This window comes from Piliocolobus tephrosceles, chromosome 1 (assembly GCF_002776525.5).
Source record: "Piliocolobus tephrosceles isolate RC106 chromosome 1, ASM277652v3, whole genome shotgun sequence".
Lineage (NCBI taxonomy): Eukaryota > Metazoa > Chordata > Mammalia > Primates > Cercopithecidae > Piliocolobus > Piliocolobus tephrosceles.
The window spans coordinates 177,077,998-177,101,204 of record NC_045434.1 but is presented as its reverse complement, the minus strand read 5'-3'; the positions used below and the strand labels follow the sequence as shown (position 1 = coordinate 177,101,204).

The 23,207-nt window shown below is 39.3% G+C and overlaps 2 protein-coding genes across 3 annotated transcripts in view; one reads left to right on the top strand and one right to left on the bottom strand.

Moving 5' to 3' along the window:
* The window catches only part of ZSWIM5 (zinc finger SWIM-type containing 5), a 186,695-nt gene that overhangs the window by 147,352 nt on the left and 16,136 nt on the right, over positions 1 to 23,207 (bottom strand). The window lies entirely within an intron of this gene.
* On the top strand, positions 3,364 to 4,592 carry LOC111548754 (ATPase family AAA domain-containing protein 3C-like). The gene is given in 2 exon segments (XM_023221439.1): positions 3,364 to 4,555; positions 4,558 to 4,592. Coding segments are annotated over 2 exon segments (1,227 nt in total).

Here is a 23,207-nt window from a genome sequence, read left to right as displayed (position 1 = left end):
TTTTTTTTTTTTTAGATGGAGTCTCGCTTTGTCGCCCAGGCTGAAGTGGGGTGGCGCGATCTCAGCTCACTGCAAGCTCCGCCTTCCGGGTTCACACCATTCTCCTGCCTCACCCTCCAAAGTAGCTGGGCCTACAGGCGCCTGCCACCATGCCAGGCTAATTTTTTTTTTTTTTTTTTTTGTAGTTTTAGTAGAGACGGTGTTTCACCATGTTGGCCAGGCTAGTCAACCCCTAACCTCAGGTGATCCTCCTGCCTCGGCCTCCCAAAGTGCTGGGATTACAGGCGTAAGCCACCGTGCCTGGCCTATATACCACATTTTAAAAATCCATTTGTCTGTAGATGGACACTTAGGTTGATTCCAAATTTTTGCTATTGTAAATAGTGCTATGATAAACATGCAAGTGCAGGATCCCTTTGATATAGAGATTTACTTTCCTATGGATAAACACCTAGTAGTGAGACTGCTGGATCAAATGGTAGTTCTATTTTAGTTTTTTGAGAAATCTTCATATCGTTTTCAATAGTGGTTGTACTAATTTACATTCCCACCATTAGTGTGTAAGAGTTCCCTCCTCTCTGCATCCTTGCAAGCATCTGTTATTTTTTGTATTTTTAATAATAGCCATTCTATGTAGGGTAAGATTGTATCTCACTGTGGATTTGATGTGCATTTGCCTGATGATTGGTGATGTTGAACACTTGGAAAATATGCATTCTCTTGATTCAAAGTATACTATGGTCTGTCAAACTTCTGGGTGAGTTGTTCCCTCCCCCCACCTTTTTTTGGCTAGATTGATTTTGAGTGGTAACTAAGAAGTGTGCACATTCACTTTTCCCTATTGTAGTTATAATTACAATAAAGCTGCAAAGTCTAACTATGACTTCAGGCTTTTCTTTATATTTCTTTTTACCATGAACTAGAATTTCATCAACTCAATAAGGGTCACAATAAGGGTCCTTATGCCTATAGGAACTTACAACTGACAATTAAATTTTTATTGTAATAATGATTACTAATAAACACAGCTTACTTTTAAGATAAAAATATTTCCAAACAGTAAATCCACACTGCTCCATGAAAGTGAAAGTATTAGGAATCACTGCACCAAAATTATCTATTCAATCCATCTCCCACTTCTAGATCTAAGGCCACTTTTAGGTTAGTCACTCCTCTTCTCTCACTTTTTCTATTACAACAGCCATCCTATTTTCATCTTTTAATTTCACCATCCAATCTCCACATTGAGACCAGTATGATCTATATGAAAATTAAATCTGGCAAATCATGTCACTATACAAGATGAAAGCTGGGCATGGTGGCCCACGCCTGTAATTCCAGCACTTTGGGAGGTGGCTGAGACAGGTGGATCACCTGACATTGGGAGTTCGAGACCAGCCTGGCCAACACAGTGAAATGCCACCTCCACTAAAAATTCAAAAATTGGAAGAGGAGGTTCTAAGATGGCTGAATGGGAACAGCTCCAGTCTATAGCTCCCACTGTGAGCGACACGAAGACGGGTGATATCTACATTTCCAACTGAGGTACTGGGTTTATCTCATTGGGGCTTGTCGGACAGTGGGTGCAGGAAAGTGGGTGCAGCCTACGACCATGATCCAAAGCAAGGTGAGGCATCGTCTCACCCGGGAAGCACAAGGAATTCCCTTTCCTAACCAAGGGAAGTTGTGACAGACGGCACCTGGAAAATCGGGTCACTCCCACCCTAATATTGCGCTTTTCCAGTGGTCTTAGCAAATGGCACACCAGGAGATTATATCCTGCGCCCGGCTCAGAGGGTCCCACGCCCATGGAGCCTTGCTTACTGCTAGCACAGCACTCTTTGATCGAACTGCAAGGTGGCAGCAAGGCTGGGGGAAGGGCACCTACCATTGCCGAGGCTTTAGTAGGTAAATAAAGTGGCAGGGAAGCTCGAACTGGATGGAGCCCACCCCAGCTCAAAGAGGCCTGCCTGCCTCCATAGACTCCACCTCTGGGGGCAGGGCATAGCTAAACAAAAGGCAGCAGAAACTTCTGCAGACTTAAATGTGTGACAGCTTTGAAGAGAGTAGTGGTTCTCCCAGCACCAAGTTGGAGATCTGAGAATGGACAGACTGCATCCTCAAGTGGGTCTCTGGTCCTCAAGTAGCCTAACTGGGAGGCACCTCCCAGTAGGGGCCGACTGACACCTCATATGGCCAGGTGCCCCACTCTGAGACAAAGCTTCCAGAGGAACAATCAGGCAGCAACATTTGCCATTCTGCAATATTTGCGGTTCTGCAGCCTCCGCTGGTGATACCCAGGCAAATAGGGTCTGGAGTGGACCGCCAGCAAACTCCAACAGACCTGCAGCTTAGGGTCCTGACTGTTAGAAGGAAAACTAACAAACAGAAAGGACATCCACACCAAAACCCCATCTGTATGCCACCATCATTAAAGACCAAAGGTAGATAAAACCACAAAGATGGGGAGAAACCAGAGCAGAAAAGCTGAAAATTCTAAAAATCAGAGCGCCTCTTCTCCTCCAAAGGAACACAGCTCCTTGCCAGCAACAGAACAAAGCTGGATGGAGAATGACTTTGACGAGTTGAGACAAGGCTTCAGAAGATCAGTAATAAATTTCTCTGAGCTAAAGGAGGATGTTCGAACCCATCACAAAGAAGCTAAAAACCTTGAAAAAAGATTGGAATGAATGGCTAACTAGAATAAACAGTGTAGAGAAGATTTTAAATGGCTTGATGGAGCTGAAAACCATGGCAGGAAAACTACATGACGTATGCACAAGCTTCAGTAGCTGATTCAATCAACTGGAAGAAAGAGTATCAGTGACTGAAGATCAAATGAACGAAATGAAGTGAGAAGAGAAGTTTAGAGAAAAAAGAGTGAAAAGAAACGAACAAAGCCTCCAAGAAATACGGGACTATGTGAAAAGACCAAGTCTACATCTGGTTGGTGGTGTACCTGAAAGTGACAGGGAGAATGGAACCAAGTTAGAAAACACTCTTCAGGATATTATCCAGGAGAACTTTCCCAACCTAACAAGGCAGGCCAACATTCAAATTCAGGAAATACAGAGAACACCACAAAGATACTCCTCAAGAAGAGCAACCCAAAGACACATAATTGTCAGATTCACCAAAGTTGAAATGAAGGAAAAAATGTTAAGGGCAGCCAGAGAGAAAGGTCAGGTTACCCACAAAGGGAAGCCCATCAGACTAACAGCGGATCTCTCAGCAGAAACTCTACAAGCCAGAAGAGAGTGGTGGCCAATATTCAACATTCTTAAAGAAAAGAATTTTCGTTACTACTGACCTTCTCCCAAGAGGATCCTATTATCCTGCCACTTCCCTTTTTCTAAGATGGCCATGTGGAAGGAGGCCGTGAATCTGGTGCAGATGCAGGAGCCGACTTTGCAGCCGGAGCAACAGTCCAAGCTCAAACAGCTTGTGAATGAGGAGAACTTACGGAAGCAGGAGGAGTCCCTGCAGAAGCACCATCAGACCTTCTTTGCGTCCATCAGGACAGCTGTCACCATGTTTGGGGAAAGATTCCGTGCCTTTGTGACAGATCGGGACACAGTGACAGCCACGGTTGGGCTGACGCTGCTGGCTGGCGGGGTCTACTCTGCCAAGAATGGAACAGCCGCCCCGGTGCGCTTCATCGAGGCTGGGCTGTTCAAGCCATCCCTGGTGAGTGAGAAGTCCCGTATCATGGTGCTGGAGTCGCTGCAGCACCCTTTCCAGGTCCGCCGGAAGGTCCTCAGTCGGCCCCAGGACGTGCTGGAGGGTGTTGTGCTGAGTCCCCGCCTGGAAGCAAAGGTACGCATCATGGCCATAGCAACAAGGAACACGGAGAACCGCAGGCTGTACAGGAACGTCCTGCTGTACGGGCCACCAGGCACCGGGAAGACACTGTTTGCCAAGAATCTCGCCCTGTACTCGGGCATGGACTACGCCATCATGACAGGCGAGGACCTGGCCCTCAAGGGGCGGGAAGGCGTGACCGCCATGAACGAGCTGTTTGACTGGGCCAATACCAGCCGGCGCGGCTTCCGGCTCTTCATGGACGACGCGGACGCCTTCCTTCGGAAGCCAGCCACTGAGGAGATAAACCAGGACCTCATAGTCGCCCAGGATGCCTTCCTATACCACACGAGGCAGCGCAGCAACAAATTCATGCTGGTCCCGGCCAGCCGCCACCCCGAGGAGTTACAGCAGGACATCCATGACAGCGTTGACATGATGTGTCACTTAGACCTGCCCCGGCAGGAGGAGCGGGAGCGCCTGGTGAGAATGTATCTTGACAAGTATGTTCTTAAGCCGGCCACAGAAGGCAAGCAGAGCCTGAAGCTGGCCCCGTTTGACTATGGGAGGAAGTGCGTGGAGATCGCTAGGCTGACGGTCGGCATGTCGGGCGAGAAGATCGCACAGCTGGCTGTGTCCTGTCAGGCCAAGGCATAAGCCCCCGAGGATGGGGTCCTCACCGAGGCCATGTTGGATGCCTGTGTGCGAGACTTTATCCGGCCGCACCAGCAGATAATGCGCTGGCTGAAGAGCGATGGCCTGGGCCTGAGGACGAGCACCCCTCAACCTGAGTCCTCCGCAAGACCACACCTCATGGAGCCTGGCTGCGGACCCCTCCCACCCCTGCCCTTCCGGTCCCTGCACATTTAGGAAATGCTCCCCCTAATAAACTCCCACAGGTGCTGCAAAAAAAAAAAAAAGAAAAGTAAAGAAAAGAATTTTCAACCCAGAATTTCATATCCAACCAAACTAAGCTTCATAAGTGAAGGAGAAATAAAATCCTTTACAGACAAGCAAATGCTGAGAGATTTTGTCACCACCAGGCCTACCCTACAAGAGCTCCTGATAGAAGCACTAAACATGGAGAGGAACAACCAGTATCAGCCACTGCAAAAACATGCCAAACTGTAAAGACCATCAATCACAGGAAGACACTGCATCAATTAACGAGCAAAATAACCAGATAACATCATAATGCCAAGATTATATTCACACATAACTATATTAACCTCAAATGTAAACGGGCTAAATGCTCCAATTAACACACAGACTGGCAAATTGGATAAAGAGTCAAGACCCATCACTTTGCTGTATTCAGGAGACCCATCTCACGTGCAGAGACACACATAAGCTCAAAATAAAGGGATGGAGGAAGATCTACCAAGCAAATAGAAAACAAAAAAAAAAAAGCAGGAGTTGCAATCCTAGTCTCTGATAAAACAGACTTTAAACCAACAAAAATCAGAACAGACAAAGAAGACCATTACCTAATGGTAAAGGGATCAATTCAACAAGAAGAGCTAACTATCCTAAATATATATGCACCCAATACAGGAGCACCTAGATTCATAAAGCAAGTCCTTGAAGACCCACAAAGAGACTTAGACCCCCACACAATAATAATCAGAGACTTTAACACCCCACTGTCAACATCAGACAGATCAACAAGACAGAAAGTTAACAAGGATATCCAGGAATTGAACTCAGCTCTGCACCAAGTGGATCTAATAGACATCTACAGAACTCTCCACCCCAAATCAACAGAACATACATTCTTCTCAGTGCCACATCACATTTATTCCAAAACTGACCACATAGTTGGAAGTAAAGCACTCCTCAGCAAATGTAAAAGAATAGAAATTATAACAAACTGTCTCTCAGACCACAGTGCAATCAAATTAGAACTCAGGATTAAGAAACTCACTCAAAACCGCTCAACCACATGGAAACTGAACAACTTGCTCCTGAATGACTACTGGGTACATAACGAAATGAAGGCAGAAATAAAGATATTCTTTGAAACCAATGAGAACAAAGACACAGTATACCAGAATCTCCGGGACACATTTAAAGCAGTGTGTAGAGGGAAATTTATAGCACTAAATGCCCACAAGAGAAAGCAGGAAAGATCTAAAATAGACGCCCTAACATCACAATTAAAAGAACTAGAGAAGCAAGAGCAAACACATTCGAAAAGTAGCAGAAGGCATTTAAAGAAATGACTAAGATCAGAGCAGAACTGAAGGAGATAGACACACAAAAAACCCTACAAAAAAATCAATGAATCCAGCAGCTGGTTTTTTGAAACGATCAACAAAATAGACCGCTAGCAAGACTAATAAAGAAGAAAAGAGAGAAGAACCAAATAGATGCAATAAAAAATGATAAAAGGGATATCACCACCAATCCCACAGAGATACAAACTACCATGAGAGAATACTATAAACACCTCTACACAAACTAGAAAATCTAGAAAACATGGATAAATTCCTGGACACATACACCCTCCCAAGACTAAACCAGGAAGAAGCAGAATCCCTGAATAGACCAATAGCAGGCTCTGAAATTGAGGCAATAATTAATAGTCTACCAACCAAAAAAAAGTCCAGGACGAGAGAGATTCACTGCCAAATTCTACCAGAGGTACAAAGAGGAGCTGGTACCATTCCTTCTGAAACTATTCCAATCAATAGAAAATGAGGGAATCCTCCCTAACTCATTTTAGAGGCCAGCATCATCCTGATACCAAAGTCTGGCAGAGACACAACAAAAAAAGAGAATTTTAGACCAATATCCCTGATGAACATCGATGCAAAAATCCTCAATAAAATACTGGCAAACCGAATCCAGCAGCACATCAAAAAGCTTATCCACCATGATCAAGAGGGCTTCATCCCTGGGATGCAAGGCTGGTTCAACATATGCAAATCAATAAACGTAATCCAGCATATAAACAGAACCAAAGACAAAAACCACATGATTATCTCAATAGATGCAGAAAAGGCCTTTGACAAAATTCAACAGTCCTTCATGCTAAAAACTTTAAAAAAAATTAGGTATTGATGGGACGTATCTCAAAATAATAAGAGCTATTTATGACAAACCCACAGCCAACATCATACCGAATGGGCAAAACTGGAAGCATTCCCTTTGAAAACTGGCACAAGATAGGGATGCCCTCTCTCATGACTCCTATTCAACATAGGGTTGGAAGTTCTGGCCAGGGCAATCAGGCAAGAGAAAGAAATAAAGCGTATTCAATTAGGAAAAGAGGAAATCAAATTATCCCTGTTTGCAGATGACATGATTGTATATTTAGAAAACCCCATTGTCTCAGCCCTAAATCTCCTTAAGCTGATAAGCAACGTCAGCAAAGTCTCAGGATACAAAATCAATGTGCAAAAATCACAAGCATTCCTTTTTTTTTTTTTTTTTTATTATACTTTAAGTTCTAGGGTACATGTGCATAACGTGCAGGTTTGTTACATATGTATACTTGTGACATGTTGGTGTGCTGCACCCATCAACTCATCAGCACCCATCAACTCCTCATTTACATCAGTTATAACTCCCAATGCCATCCCTCCCCCCTCCCCCCTCCCCATGATAGGCCCCAGTGTGAAAAATCACAAGCATTCCTATACACCAATAACAGACAAGCAGAGAGCCAAATCATGAGTGAACTCCCATTCACAATAGCTTCAAAGAGAATAAAATACCTAGGAATCCAACTTACAAGGGATGTGAAGGACCTCTTCAAGGAGAATTACAAACCACTGACTAATGAAATAAAAGAGGACACAAACAAATAGAAGAATATTCCATGCTCATGGATAGGAAGAATCAGTATCATGAAACTGGCCATACGGCCCAAGGTAATTTATAGATTCAATGCCATCCCCATTAAGCTACAAATGACTTTCTTCAGAGAATTGGAAAAAACTGCTTTAAAGTTCATATGGAACCAAAAAAGAGCCTGCATTGCCAAGACAATCCTAAGCCAAAAGAGTAAAGCAGGAGGCATCACGCTACCTAACTTCAAACTATACTACAAGGCTACAGTAACCAAAACAATATGGTACTGGTACCAAAACAGAGATATAGACCAATGGAACAGAACAGAGTCCTCAGAAATAATACCACACATCTACAACCATCTGATCTTTGACAAACCTGACAAAAACAAGAGACGGGGAAAAGATCCCCTATTTAATAAATGGTGTTGGGAAAACTGGCTAGCCATATGTAGAAAGCTGAAACTGGATCCCTTCCTTACACCTTATATAAAAATTAATTCAAGATGGATTAAAGACTTAAATGTTAGACCTAAAACCATAAAAACCCTAGAAGAAAACCTAGGCAATACCATTCGGGACATAGGCATGGGCAAGGACTACATGACTAAAACATCAAAAGCAACGGCAACAAAAGCCAAAATTGACAAATGGGATCTAATTAAATTAAAGAGCTTCTGCACAGCAAAAGAAACTAACAGGCAACCTACAGAATGGGAGAAAATTTTTGCAATCAACCCATCTGACAAAGGACTAATATCCAGAATCTACAAAGAACTTAAACAAATTTACAAGAAAAAAACAAACAACTCCATCAAAAAGTGGGCAAAGGATATGAACAGACACTTCTCAAAAGAAGACATTTATGCAGCCAACAGACACATGAAAAAATGTTCATCATCACTAGCCATCAGAGAAATGTAAATCAAAACCACAATGAGATACCATCTCACACCAGTTAGAATGGCGATCATTAAAAAGTCAGGAAACAACAGCTGCTGCAGAGGATGTGGAGAAATAGAAACACTTTTACACCGTTGGTGGGACTGTAAACTAGTTCAACCATTGCGGAAGACAGTTTGGCGATTCCTCAAATCTAGAGCTAGAAATACCATTTGACCCAGCCATCCCATTACTGGGTATATACCCAAAGGATTATAAATCATGCTGCTATAAAGACACATGCAAACGTATGTTTATTTTGGCACTATTCACAATAGCAAAGACTTGGAATGAACCCAAATGTCCATCAATGATAGACTGGATTAAGAAAATGTGGCACATATACACCATGGAATATTATGCAGCCATAAAAATGGATGAGTTCACGTCCTTTGTAGGGACATGGATGAAGCTGGAAACCGTCATTCTGAGCAAACTATCACAACGACAGAAAACCAGACACTGCATGTTCTCACTCATAGGTGGGAATTGAACAATGAGATCACTTGGACACAGGGTGGGGAACACCACACATCGGAGCCTGTCGTGCGGTGGGGGGAAGGGGGAGGGATAGCATTAGGAGATATACCTAACGTAAATGACGAGTTAATGGGTGCAGCATACCAACATGGCACATGTATACATGGCACATGTATACATACCTGCATGTTGTGCACATGTACCCTAGAATTTAAAATATTATATATATATATATTTTTTTTTTTAAATACAAAAATTATCTGGGTGAGGTAGCATACATCTGTAATCCCAGCTACTCGGGAGGCTGAGGCAGGACAATTGCTTGAACCCAGAAGACTGAAGTTGCAGTGAGCTGAGATTGTGCCACTGCGCTCCAGCCTGGGTGACAGTGAGACTCCATCTCAAAAGAAAAAAAAAAAAGAATAAATACTGAATTTTTTTCCTACATGGTGTTTTTAATTTTTTAAAGTTAGTTTTGAAAATAGGAAAATCTCACATTTAAAAATATCCACTTTCACTTTTAAAAATTAGAAAATTTGGCAACACTGGGCCCAAATTTCCACATAGCAAAACTCAGCTAGAACAGAGGAAAGGACATCTAGGTAAAATGGCATATGTGATTTGCAATTTTCAGTTTATCATAGTCCTTATCAAGTCCAATTCATTCATTTTATCTTACCTGCGTGGTTCCCCATAAACAACTGAATTTTAGCTAACCTGCTTTACGAAGTAAAACCCAAACTCTTCAGAAAGATACACAAAACTCTTGATATTCTGGCTCAAGCTAACTTTCCACTATCAATGCCCATCTCTTACATACTCATAAACAGGCTCATCTTTCTTCCAACACACCATGTTCCTTTTATACGTTCTTTTACACTTCCAACGTGTATATCTAGTTTCTTCTGCTTGGAATGCCCTCTCACATTCATTTCCCTACATATCCAAGCATCTGAAGAACTCTTCTAATCCCTCCTCCTTTAAAACTCAACCATACCAAAAGGTGGGAAAACAGACAATCTTATATAAATGATACAATGCATGTAAACACTGAGCACAGAGACTGGCATACAGTAAGTTCTCATTAAATGTCTTTACAACAACTCTAAGAGGTAGGAATTATTACACCATAAAAGAGACAAAGATATCGCTACTTAAAAAAGACATGTAACTTAAGACCAACTTAATCAAGACCAAGGAGCTAGTGATACAGTTGGAAAATGAATCCTAAACTCTTTAATTCTAAAGCCCATGTAATCATCATCAGACCATACTGTCTCTTCTTATTCCAATTTAAATGACATAGAACTGCCAGATTAACTTTCCTAATATATTTCATCATGTCACTTTTCTATTCAGGTACCTCCAACAGTTGCCTACTGTAAGCAAATCCAAACCATTCTACCTTAGTATTCCTAACTCAGCAATACAAGCTTAATATATACTCTCAACTAATTCAACTCATATTATTAAATGAACAAACAAATAAGAAAACTTCTATTGTACTAGTGTTCTGTATTAGATGGTAGAATCTGAATACTTTCTTTAGCATTTCTTACATCACTTAATGCACAGCATGCACCAAAAAAAAGTATAAAGTATTAAAACCTATATTATACACACATACACTAGTTATGAAACATCATCCTCCTTTTTAAAAAAATTTCTGCACAGTTAACATTTCACCTCTAAGCTAGTGAAATACTAAAACTCAGCAACATTTCTGTGTGTGTGTGTGTGTGTGTAAATTGCTATTTTATTTCATTTTAAAGAAAAGTTCCAAAACATTTTAAAAGTTGCAGAATAATGCCTTATTATAGCCTATTTATATAACATTGGATGGCTACACTGCTGTACTTATATACTGAAAAAGCCATCTGAAAGCTAGAATAATGTCCAGCTGGACTTTTACCTTTTTTCTCTGAATTTTTATATATTGTTTGATTTATAAATAAGTATGTAATCTTTGAAAAACAATAAAGCTATTTAAACAACTTTAAGAAACAATTATTTTTAATCCTCAACAGTAATGAGATATTCCCTTCCACCTTACTCAAAAACATACTGAGTCACACTGGCAAAGTAAATATTAAAGCCCTAAGAAGAGGTAACTACATAAATTAGAAGACAGTTTTAATTTTAGAAAGACATGCTACACAAACAAAGGCTATGAAATCACTTTTTTTTTTTTTTTTGAAACAGGATCTTGCTCTGTCACCCCAGGTGGAGTGTGGTGACAGGATCATGACTCACTCACTGCAGCTTTGAACTTTTGGGTTCAAGCGATCCTCCTGCCTCAGCCTCCCAAATAGCTGGGATTACAGGCATATACCACCATGCCTGGCTAATTTTTTTACTTTCCTTTTGTAGAGACAGAGTCTTACTATGTTGACTAGGCTGGCTTTGAACTCCTTGCCTCAAGCGATCCTCTTGCCTTGGCCTCCCAAAGTGCTGGGATTACAGGTGCACAGGTGCATGCCACCACACGAGGTTAATTTAAAAATTATTGGTTTCTGTTGAGATGGGGTCTTCCTTTGTTGCCCAGGCTGCCAGGCTGGTCTCAAACTCTTGGCCTCAAGTGATCCTCCGGCCTCAGCCTCCCAAAGGGCTGGGAATATACGCATGAGGCACCACACCTGGCTGAAATGACTTTTTATTAAATCAAAAATGACTAGAATATTACCAATATTTGGCACAGCACTGAATTTACAATATTTCACATGACTATTGAAAAGTAATTACATTTATTTCACAATGCAGAAATCTTTTTAAAAATAAATCATATATTTTCACATCTACTTTAGAAGATGCAATTTTTGGAAAAATGACATTTAACAGTGCAGAACTAAGAAAATTCAACATGAGGATTTATACAAATAATTAACTGCCTTATCAGTTACCAAAAAATTCTACCACTGGAATAACTACTCTTTGTTGGTTTCCACAATAGCCCATATTCCTCCATGTACATTTTCAATTCTCTAAAACCAAGCTTATTTCAAAAAAGTAATACAAATGCCAAATACATTCCTCTGTTGTCTCTTCAACAAGTTCTAGCACTATAACACAGCAACTAAGATTCAAAAAATTAATTTTATATTGAAAAAACTAGTATATGGTATTTCTTTGTTATAAAGTCAGAAAATCAATTGAATTTGAATTACCTACAGTGGCAGGTATTTGACAAAGATTAATCTAAAACAGATATTGTCTCTGAAATGGAAGTCTACTAACCATTTTACAGCCTACCAAAATCATGTGAAAGATTCTTGCTACAGCTCTGTTAGTATACTTCTTTCAGCTATAGTTCAGCCTATTTTCATAAGATAGAACATCATATTATTATAATTCCATAAACCTCATCAGAACCACAAAAGTGCAAAGGTATAATTATAAAGAAATAAAGCACTATCAAAGGGGCTTTGTAAGAGTGAACATTAACCAATACTATCAAAAAATGCTGAGGGAATACTGTAGAGAACATTACATCACCATAACCCATTTTTACTAATAATGAATAACTCAACAAATACACTTTAACAGAAATTTAACCAACTTACCACAAGTTATTTAAATTTAACCAACTCACTAGAAGTTATTTTAGCAAAATTTTTACACAATTATTTGGAACTACAATTGTTTCTATAACATAAAAAGTGTAACAAAATTTGAGATTTAAATGAGGCTATTCAAGTAATACTTCATATTTATTCACTCTCTGCTTTAAAGAATCTTAAGTTCATTATATGAATTTTTCAGCCCCAATTTTTTTCCTAAAATCTTCTCAAATTCATAGTCCAAAATGCAGAGGAAAATCTATTAATATTATAAGAATCCTCAGAGGTGTGAACTCAGATGTAATATTCAAAAAAAAAAAAGGAAAGATGATCCATTTAATGTTAGAACCAAAATATGACTCATGCTTGTGAAACTAAACAAACATGATTCTGGTTGGGGGCTTCCCTATACTTTGTTTTGACCGTATTTGTTGAGCAAATATTAATAGTTGTATTCGTCTCTCAAAAAGTTAACTTGTCCAAAAAGGAAGATAAAATATCAACTTCAGTTGGTAATAAATAGCAAATATATTGGTTAAAGGCAATATTATCATAACTGAAGAACCCAGAACCACATTAGCAGTACAGATATATTCTTAGTGAGGTGAAGTGAAATGAACAAAATTTTCTGGCCGGGTGCGGTGGCTCAAGCCTGTAATCCCGGCACTTTGGGAGGCCGAGGCGGGCGGATCACGAGGTCAGGAGGTCGAGACCATCCTGGCTAACATGGTGAAATCCCGTCTCTACTAAAAAAAAAATACAAAAAACTAGCCAGGCGAGGTGGCGGGCGCCTGTAGTCCCCAGCTACTCAGGAGGCTGAGGCAGGAGAATGGAGTAAACCCGGGAGGTGGAACTTGCAGTGAGCCGAGATCCGGCCACTGCACTCCAGCCTGGGCGACAGAGCGAGACTGTCTCAAAAAAAAAAAAAAAAAAAGAAATGAACAGAATTTTCTTAAAATATTTTATTTTAAAATAATTTATTTCTTAAAAAATATTTTACTAAGCAAAACAGCTGAAAAAGTGCTAATTTGTATTTTTGAACTGTTTATTTTGCAACATGATAAAGAATGGCTGTTATAATTGGTAGTTCTGCAGCAAAAAAGCTACGTAAGACCTTAGACAAGACACTAATACCAACAATACAGAGCTTCACATTTTAATAGGTACTTCAGATACACTGCCTCTTGCAGCTAAACTCTTCGGGGAAAAATATCCTCCCACAAAAGGAACTACAAAGATTGCTACATATCTTTTTCTCCCACAGTATGTCCTTGTCCTACAGGATCCCAGTTTAGAGCAGTTAAACAAAGGAATTATATATTTAGTTTAAAAGTATTATGCAAATCATTCTTAAAATCACTCTTCAGAATGTTGTGCCTCTTTTCTTCCTCTGTTAAAACTTACTGCTGCTGGGCATTGTGCTCATGCCTATGATCCCAACGCTTTTGGAAGCCAAGGTGGGAAGACTGCTTGAGACCAGGGATTTGAGGCCAGCCTGGGCAACACAGTGAGATCCAGTCTCTATAAAAAATTTAAAAATTAGCCGGGCATGGTGGCGTGTGCCTGTGGTCCCAACTTCTTGGGAGGCTGAGGCAGGAGGACTGCTTAAGCTCAGGAGCTCAAGGCTGCAGTGCACTATGATCATACCACTGTACTCCAGCCTGGGTGATGTAGCAAGACTTTGTCTCAAAAATTACAACCATCACCAATTTAAACAATTTGGTACCACTAGAGAAAATGTTACTTTTGTATGAATACATAATAGGTCCACAATATATGAACTAAATATATTAGTCTCAATAATGGAGTTACTGCTCTGGTACAGCACCAACTAAGTAATTTCTTTTTAAGTCTGTACATTAGAAGTATGATATTACATAAAAGGCAAGAATGGATGTTACTAAGGCAATAAATATTAGTGTCACACACCAAATACAAAACCTATGTCTGAATTTTCTTATTTATAGACAGAAAAGGAAACAATTTCAGTATATAATTGCTAAACTGAGTTTTTTTCATTCTTTTTAAACTCTATAGGACTTAAGTTACCCATTTATTTTTTACTGTGCATAATTGAACAGTGATTAAGATCTTGAACACAGGAGCCGGGCTCTAACCCCAGTTCTCCCACATAACTATATAAATTTGGACTAGTTTCTTATCAGGGTCTCACTTCCTCATGTGTAAAATTGGGATAATAACAGTACATACCTCAAAAGAATATTATATGGATTAAATAAATTATAACATGTTAATTACTTGGAAAGCGCCCAGCACTTTGTGTTAGCTTTTAATATTATTGTTATTATTGTTATGCAAAAAAAGTGAAACTATATTAAGTGGCAATATTTACACAGTTTTAAAATTTAAAAGGCTGTAAATTTATATAACCAATAAAGACATAATTGCTTAAAAAAAACTTTAGCTTGTAATCTAAGAACCAAATATCATTTAAAATAAAATTAGATGAGTTGTATATGTTTGTACTGATTATAATTTAACCTTTAAAATGAATTTATGAAGGCTGGGTGCGGTGGCTCACGACTGTAATCCCAGCACTTTGGGAGGCCAAGGTGGGTGGATCACTTGAGATCAGGAGTTTGAGACCAGCCTGGCCAACAAAGTGAAACCCCATCTCAACAAAAAATACAAAAATTAGCCAAGAGTGGTGGCATACACCTGTATTCCCAGCTACTCAGGAGACTGAGGCAGGAGAACTGCTTGAACCCGGAGAGCCTGTCTCAAAAATAAAATAAAATAAAATAAAACTAAAACATTCAGAAGCGATCTTTTTATAAAAATAATTGGAGATTTTTAATGTAAGCTAAGAAGAACATATTCTCTTAAACAATTCAAAATAAATAGGTAATTGGAGGAGTCCTCACTATTAATCAAAGTTCATTCAAGTTGATTATCAGCTGGGTACGGTGGCTCACACCTGTAATCCCAGCACTCTGGGAAGCTGAGGTGGGCAGATCACTTGAGACCAGGAGTTTGAGACCAGCCGGGCCAACACGGTGAAACCCTGTCTCTACTTAAAAAAAAAAAAAAAATTAGTTGGGCAGGATATATTAGTGTCACACACCCAATACAAAATATTCTCCTACTCGGGGAGCTGGGGCAGGAGAATTGCTTGAACCCAGGAGGTGGAGTTTGCAGTGAGTTGAGATCGCGTCGCTGCACTCCAGCCTGGGCCACAGAGCGAGATTCTGTCTCCAAAAAAAAGAGAGAGATTATTATATTTATCCCTTTTTATTGTGAAACAATCTCAAACTTACAAAGAAGTTGCAAGTACAGTTCAAATAAATTTTAATATTGGAGAGTAAGTTGTCAACATACTGCCTCATTACCCCAGAATACTTTTTTGTGTATTTCATTTAAACAAAGATACTCTCCTACAGAACTATAAAAATCATGAAAATCAGAAATCAATAGCATAACATTATCATATAATGCACAGACCCCATTCAACTGTTGCCAATTGTCCCAAAAATGTCCCGATAAGGATCCAGTCCAAAGTCATACACTGCATTTAGTTTTTATGTCTCCTTATTCTCCTTCAATCTGGAACCACCTGTAGTCTTTTTCTTAACTTTCTGACTTCTGACACTTTTGAAGACTTCAGGCTAGCTATTTTGAAGAATGTCCCTCAGTAGTGCCTGTTATTTCATCATGATTAGATTCAGATTATGCATCTTTGGCAGAAATATCATAGAAGAGGAGCCATGTTCTTATTGTTTCCTAACAAATGGCACTCAATTTTTGATTTCTCCCATCACTGGTGAGCTTAACTTTGCTCATTTGATCACAGTAGTGTTTGCCTGGCTTCCTCATTTTAAAGTTACCTTTTTCCCCTTATAAAGTATCTCATGGGAACCATATTGTGTATACCAATATACTCATCAAACTTTCAACTTACTCTTTTTAAAAATATTTTATTTTGGAGACAGGGTTTCATTCTGTCACCCAGGCTGCAGTGCAGCAGAGCAATCCCAGCTCACTGCAGCCTTGACCTTCTGGGCCCAAGCGATCCTCCCACCTCAGCCTCCTAAAGTAGCTGAGACCACAGGTATACACCACCATGCCTGGCTAATGTTTTTAAATTTTTGTAGAGATGGGGTTTTGTCATGTTGCCCAGACTGGTCTCAAACTCCTAGGCTCATGTGATCTTCCCTCCTCAAAGTGCTGGGATTATAGGCATGAGCCATGGCACCTGGCCTTTAAAAAAAAAAAAAAAATTATTAACACAATGACCTCATGGGTTTCTATTTCATTCAATGGGTTGGTTATATCCATTACTATCACTATTTTGACACTCAATTCATCCCATATTTGGCTAATGGGAATCCCTTCACAGCTGGCTTTTGTGTCCTTTTTGATATGTTGCTATAATTCTTTAAGAACCTCCCTGCTTTCTGGCACAAGAACATGTTCAAGGCTCATTTGATACTTTCTCTGCCTCAGCCCTAAATTCAGCCATTTCTCCAAGGAGACTTTGTTGCTTTTATTGGAGAAAAGTACTTGGAAACCAAGATATGGACATTAGGTGTGCTTATTGCTATTGGGATATTACTGCTCTAACGCCCTCTCAGTGAACAGAATACCATATATATATTCCAATACATACTAAAAACCATGAGTTCACATAGGTATCTCCAATTACAACCCAATACCCAGAGTTCATTCATGTTTTCTCCCTGGTCTTTATCTTGTCTTGTCTTATCTTATCTTATCTTATCTTATCTTATCTTATCTTATCTTATCTTATCTTATCTTATCTTATCCCATCCTATCCTATCTTATCCTATCCTATCTTTCAGACGGAGTCTTGCTCTGTTGCCCAGGCTGGAGTGCAGTGGTGTGATCTCGGCTCACTGCAAACCCCACCTCCCGGGTTCAAGCGATTCTCCTGCCTCAGTCTCCTGAGCAGCTGAGACTACAGATGCACGCCACCACACCCAGCTAATTTTTGTATTTTTTAGTAGAGACGGGGTTTCGTCATGTTGGTCAGGCTGGTCTTGAACTCATGACCTCAGGTGATCCACTCACCTCGGCCTCCCAACATGCTGGGATTACAGGTGTGAGCCACTGCGCCCAGCTGGTCTATATTTTAGCTACCTTTTCTAATAGTGAGAAATTTGGCTCCTGTTATCCTTAATTGATTTACTTAGTTGATCAATATCTATAAATAACCATTCTTTCATTGCCGCCACAGCTCCTCCCCGCCAGTAACGACACCCTTCCCACTCTGCTCAAGCTCAAAAAACCTGCATCTACTGCTGCCACCCCCTGCTATGCCCTCCTCACCCCAGCTGAACACTGACACCCTATGGCTCTATGCTCCCCTTCACCCCTATACAAAAGTCATCCTCAACCTTTCAGACTCTGACATCTCAAATTATATCCCCCTTCATGTGGATACCCTCCTCATTCCACTTCAGCTCTAGCACTCCATGCTAGGCCACTGCTCCAGTTGGGCTCCAATACACCCTTTCAGGCCACTGCTACTATCCCTTCTTCCCATCTCACTTCCTTTTCTCTTGCTTCTCCCAGGTTTGGACTAAAGTTTCCAGGAAGGGAAGTGAGAAGAAAAGGGAATGATTAAGGATTCGGGAACTAGAGAGAGGAGGAATAGAAGAGCAGTATCATTGTATGATACCTTACAATTAGTTATTTTGCTATACAATGATTCTTTATGTTTCTAAAACGTATGCAGAAAATAAGGAATAAACACTAAAGAACATAATAGGAAAGAAGAAAAGAATACGATACTGAAAAAGAAAAAAAATTATTAAATGTACTGAATGTTTGTTCTTATTTATTTTACACTTCCAATCATTAAGAGTTGTTATAGACTCTAACAAGGCTATGAACTATGGTCAACCCCTTTTTCCACCTTGGAATTGAAAAACCTATACCATATACACAGGGAATTTACGGTACTTAAGTTTGTAGGTTATACAGAGTGGTAACAGCAATAGAGCAATTCCTACAATTCCTACAACCCAAACTGTGAAATCAATAATGGTGAAAGAGTTGTCTCAAAAACAAAACAAAAAAAAGTTAGACAAATGCTACATTAATGTTTGGGTGGTCAGATTCTACTTTGAAGTCTGAAGTTTGCAGATATGCCTATAGATTTTTGGAGTTTACCACTTTCTTATTCTGTATCATTTAATGTAATATTTTAAATTCCTATATATTTTACCATTTTTCTGTATTTAGTAAGAAATTCGCATTTTTATTTGATATAATAAAAGTTTTAATGTAATTTATGTTAGATTTTGCATTTTTTTCATTACTGTTATACTTTAGCCTGACTAAATGACTGATCTAATTGTATTAGTATTGAGAACAATCATGTGGAATGTTTTGAGACAGAGTACTATATTTGTGAATATAATTTTATGACTTTTTTCACTTAGTAAGAACCTATCAGTGTGGAAAACTAAGAAAATTGCTCTCTGCTGTATAATCTGGCATTCATTGTAGATTAAAGCTTATTTTTCTTTTTTTTTTTTCTTTTTGAGACAGAGTCTTGCTCTGTTGCCAAGGCTGGAGTGCAGTGGCGCGATCTTGGCTCACTGCAAGCTCTGCCTCCTGGGTTCACACCATTCTCCTGCCTCAGCCTCCAGAGTAGCTGGGACTATAGGTGCCTGCCACCACGTCCGGCTAATTTTTTGTATGTTTAGTAGAGATGGGGTTTCACTGTGTTAGCCAGGATGGTCTCAATCTCCTGACCTCGTGATCCACCTGCCTCGGCCTCCCGAAGTGCTGGGATTACAGGCGTAAGATATTTAGATATATAGATTATATCTATATACACTAGCAACGAACAATTCAAAAATGAAATAAAGGAAACAATTCCATTTATGATAGCATGAAAAAGAATAAAATACATTAGGAGTAAATCTAACCAAGGAAAACAAGTCATTCTACCAAAAAGACACATACATGCACCTGTATGTTCATTACAGCACTATTCAAAATAGCAAAAACATAGAATCAGCTCAGGTGCCCACCAACAGGGGACTGAATAAAGAAAATGAGGTACATCCCATGGTACATATACACCATGGAATACTACACAGCCATGTACTTCACAACAACATGGATGAAGCTGGAAACTACAGTTTCCAGCTATGTTAATTAGCAGAATGTTAGCAGCTATGCTAATTAATGCAGAAACAGAAATTCAAAGACAAAGTGTGGGAGTGGGGTGAGGGATACAAGACTATACACTGGGTACAGTGTACACTGTTCAGGTGATGGGTGCACCAAAATCTCAGAAATCACCACTAAAGAACTTATTCATGTAACCAACCACCACCTGTTCCCCCAAAAACCTACTGAAGTAAAAAAATTTTAAAAAAAGAAAAAAGAAAAAAAATTCAAAGACTAAATGTTCTTACTTATAAGAAGGTGCTGAACACTGGGTATATGTAGTTGTAAAAATGGGAACAACAGACACTGATGAATACAAGACAGGGAATGGAGAGGGTTAGGGTTGAAAAAAAAATACCTATAGGGTACTATGCTCACTATCTGGGTAACAGATTCATTTGTACTCCAAACTTCAGCACCATGAAATATTCCTTTGTAGCAAACCTGCCCGTGCCTCCCCAGTTCTAAAATAAAAGTTGAAAAAAGATAAAATAAAATAAAAGTTCAACAAAACATTGTTGAAAGAAATTAAGATTCAACCAATGGGGAGACATCCCATGTTCACGGATCAGAAGATGAGATGTTGTTAAGATGGCATGGTAAACAGAATAATGCTCCTCACCAAATATGTCCACACCCTAACATCCAGAACCTGACAAAAGGGACTTTACAGATGTGATTAAGATTCTTCAGATGTAGCGATTATCCTAGATTATCTGAGTGGGTTCAATGTAATCACATAGTCCTTATAAGAGGGAGGCAAGAGGCTTAAAGTCAAAGACAGGAAATGTGACAATGGAAGCAGAGGTTAAAATGGTATGGTATAAATAAGAAGGAAGGGGCTGTGAGCCACAAAATGCAGGTAGCTTCTAGAAACTGGAAAAAGACATGGAAAGAGATTCTTTCCAAGAAAAGCCTCTAGATGGAATACAGCTCGGCCAACAACTTGGTTTTATTTATTATTTACTTATTTTTGAGACAGTGTCTTGCTCGGTCACTGAGGCTAGAGTGCAGTGGCATGATCTCGGCTCACTGCAACCTCTGCCTCTTGGGTGCTTTAGCCACCCAAGTAGCTGGGAATACAGGCGTGCACCACCATGCCTGGCTAAATTTTTGTATTTTTAGTAGAGACCAGGTTTTGCCATGTTGGCCAGGCTGGTCTCAAACTCCTGGCTTCAAGTGACCCGCCTGCCTCAGCCTCCCAAAGTCTTGGGATTACAGATGTGAGCCATCACACCTGCCCTCAACAACTTGATTTTAGCCCAGAAAACCCCCAGACCTGTAAAATATTAAATATGTGTTGTTTTAAATCACTAAGTTTGTGGTAATTTGTTATAGTAGTAGTTTCATTACAGAACACTAATAGAGATGCCAAAACTTCCAAACTGATCTACAGATTCGATATAATAGCTTTCAAAATCCCAACTAGATCATTTTTTGCAAAAAATAAACTGATACTAAAATTCATAGGGAAATTCAAGGGAGAATAGCCAAAACAATCTTGAAAAAGAAGAATAAAGTTGGAGGACTCACACTTTGCAATTTCAAAACTTACTAGAGCAAGAGTAATAAAGACAATGTGGTACTAACGTTAAGGATAGACATAAAGACCAATGGAACAGAATTGAGAGTCCTGAAATAAACTTATTTATGGTTAACTGGCTTTCAACAGCATGTCAAGATCTTTCAGTGGAGAAAGACTAGTCATTTCACCAAATAATGCTGGAACAAATGGATATTCATATAAAAAAAAAAGTTGAAGCCCCTTCTGACATCACAAAAATCAACTCAAAATGAAACATAAACCAAAATATAAGAGCTAAAACTAGAAACACTTAGACATGGCAGTAAAGCTTCTTGATCATGGGTTAGGCAATGGTTTCTTAGCTATACTTTATCAAAAGAAAGAAAGAAAAAAGCAACTGAAAAAGAGATAAATTGTGCTTCATCAAAATTTAACACTTTTGTGCTTCAAAGGACACTATCAAGAAAGTTAAGATACCTCACAAAACGGGAAAATGTATTTGCAAATCATGTATCTGATAAGGGACTAGTATCTAGAATGAATAAGGAACTCTCACAACTTAACAATAAAAAGACAACCCAATTAAAAAATGGGCAAAGGATCCGAACAAACATTTTTTTCCAAAGAAGTTATACAAATGACAACACATACATGAAAAGATGCTCAACATCATTAGTCACCAGAGAAATGCAAATCCAAACCAACCACAATGAGATACTACTTCCAGGCCTCCACCAGGATGGAAATAATAAAAAAGATAGATAATAACAAGCATTGGCAAAGATGTGGAGAAACTGGAACACTCATACATTGATAGTAGAATTATAAAATAATGCACTTTGGAAAATAGTTTGGCAGTTCCTCAAAATGTTATACATAGTTACTGCATGATCCAACAATTCTACTCCTAGATGTATACCCAAGAGAAATGAAAACATGTATCCACATGAAAGCTAGTATGCAAATGTTCACAGCAGCATTAGTCACAACAACCAAAAGGAAAACAACCCAAACATGCAACAACCAATTAATGGATAAACAAAATGTGGTATATCCATACAATGTAATATTATTCACCATTAAAAAAGAATAAAGTACAGATACATGTTACACATTTATGGACCTTGAAAACATTATGCTACGTGAAAGAAGTCAGTCACGAAAGACTACATATTCTTACTCAATTTATATAAAATGGCTAGAATAAGTAAATCCATAGAGACAGAAAGTAGACTGGTAGTTGCTTAGGACCATATGGGATTGGATTGAGGAGTGATAGCTAAAGGATAAAGGGTTCTTTTGAGGTAAGGAAAATCTTCTAAAATTGACTGTGGTGAAGGCAGCCCCTATCTGTGAATATAGTAAAAGCCACTGAATTGTACACTTTAAATGGATGGCTTGTACAGTACTTGAAGTATATCTCACTAAAGATATTAGCGGGGGAAAACCTGCTGTAAGGTCCCCTCATTCCAGACTACAAAGTCTTCAGGGATACTGCTGGAGACTGGTTTTCAAAGGCCTCATTAGGCAGCCTAGACGTCAAAACAGACGGAAGATAGCCTCCTTAATAAAAACAAAACAAACAAAAACCCTAGCAAGGCTAACCTGTCTTGATGGTCTGCTAGAAGGCATATTTATCACATGGATATATAACTGAGGAAAGTTAAAATCCAACTCCTCAATTCTAATCTCCAAGTGAATAGATAAAAGGGAGTAGGTACTGAAAAACCATTCACTACTAAATGAAGTTCTAAATAAAACTATACTAACATACTGGATAACATTTTGGTTGAGTGACTTTTGTTGCTAATTACCTTAATGCTATATTAATAGTATTTGCAAGGGACCGAGCACAGTGGTTCACACCTGTAATCCCAGAAATTTTGGGAGGTTGAAGCGGGCAGATCACCTGAAGTCAGGAGTTCAAGACCAGCCCGGCCAACA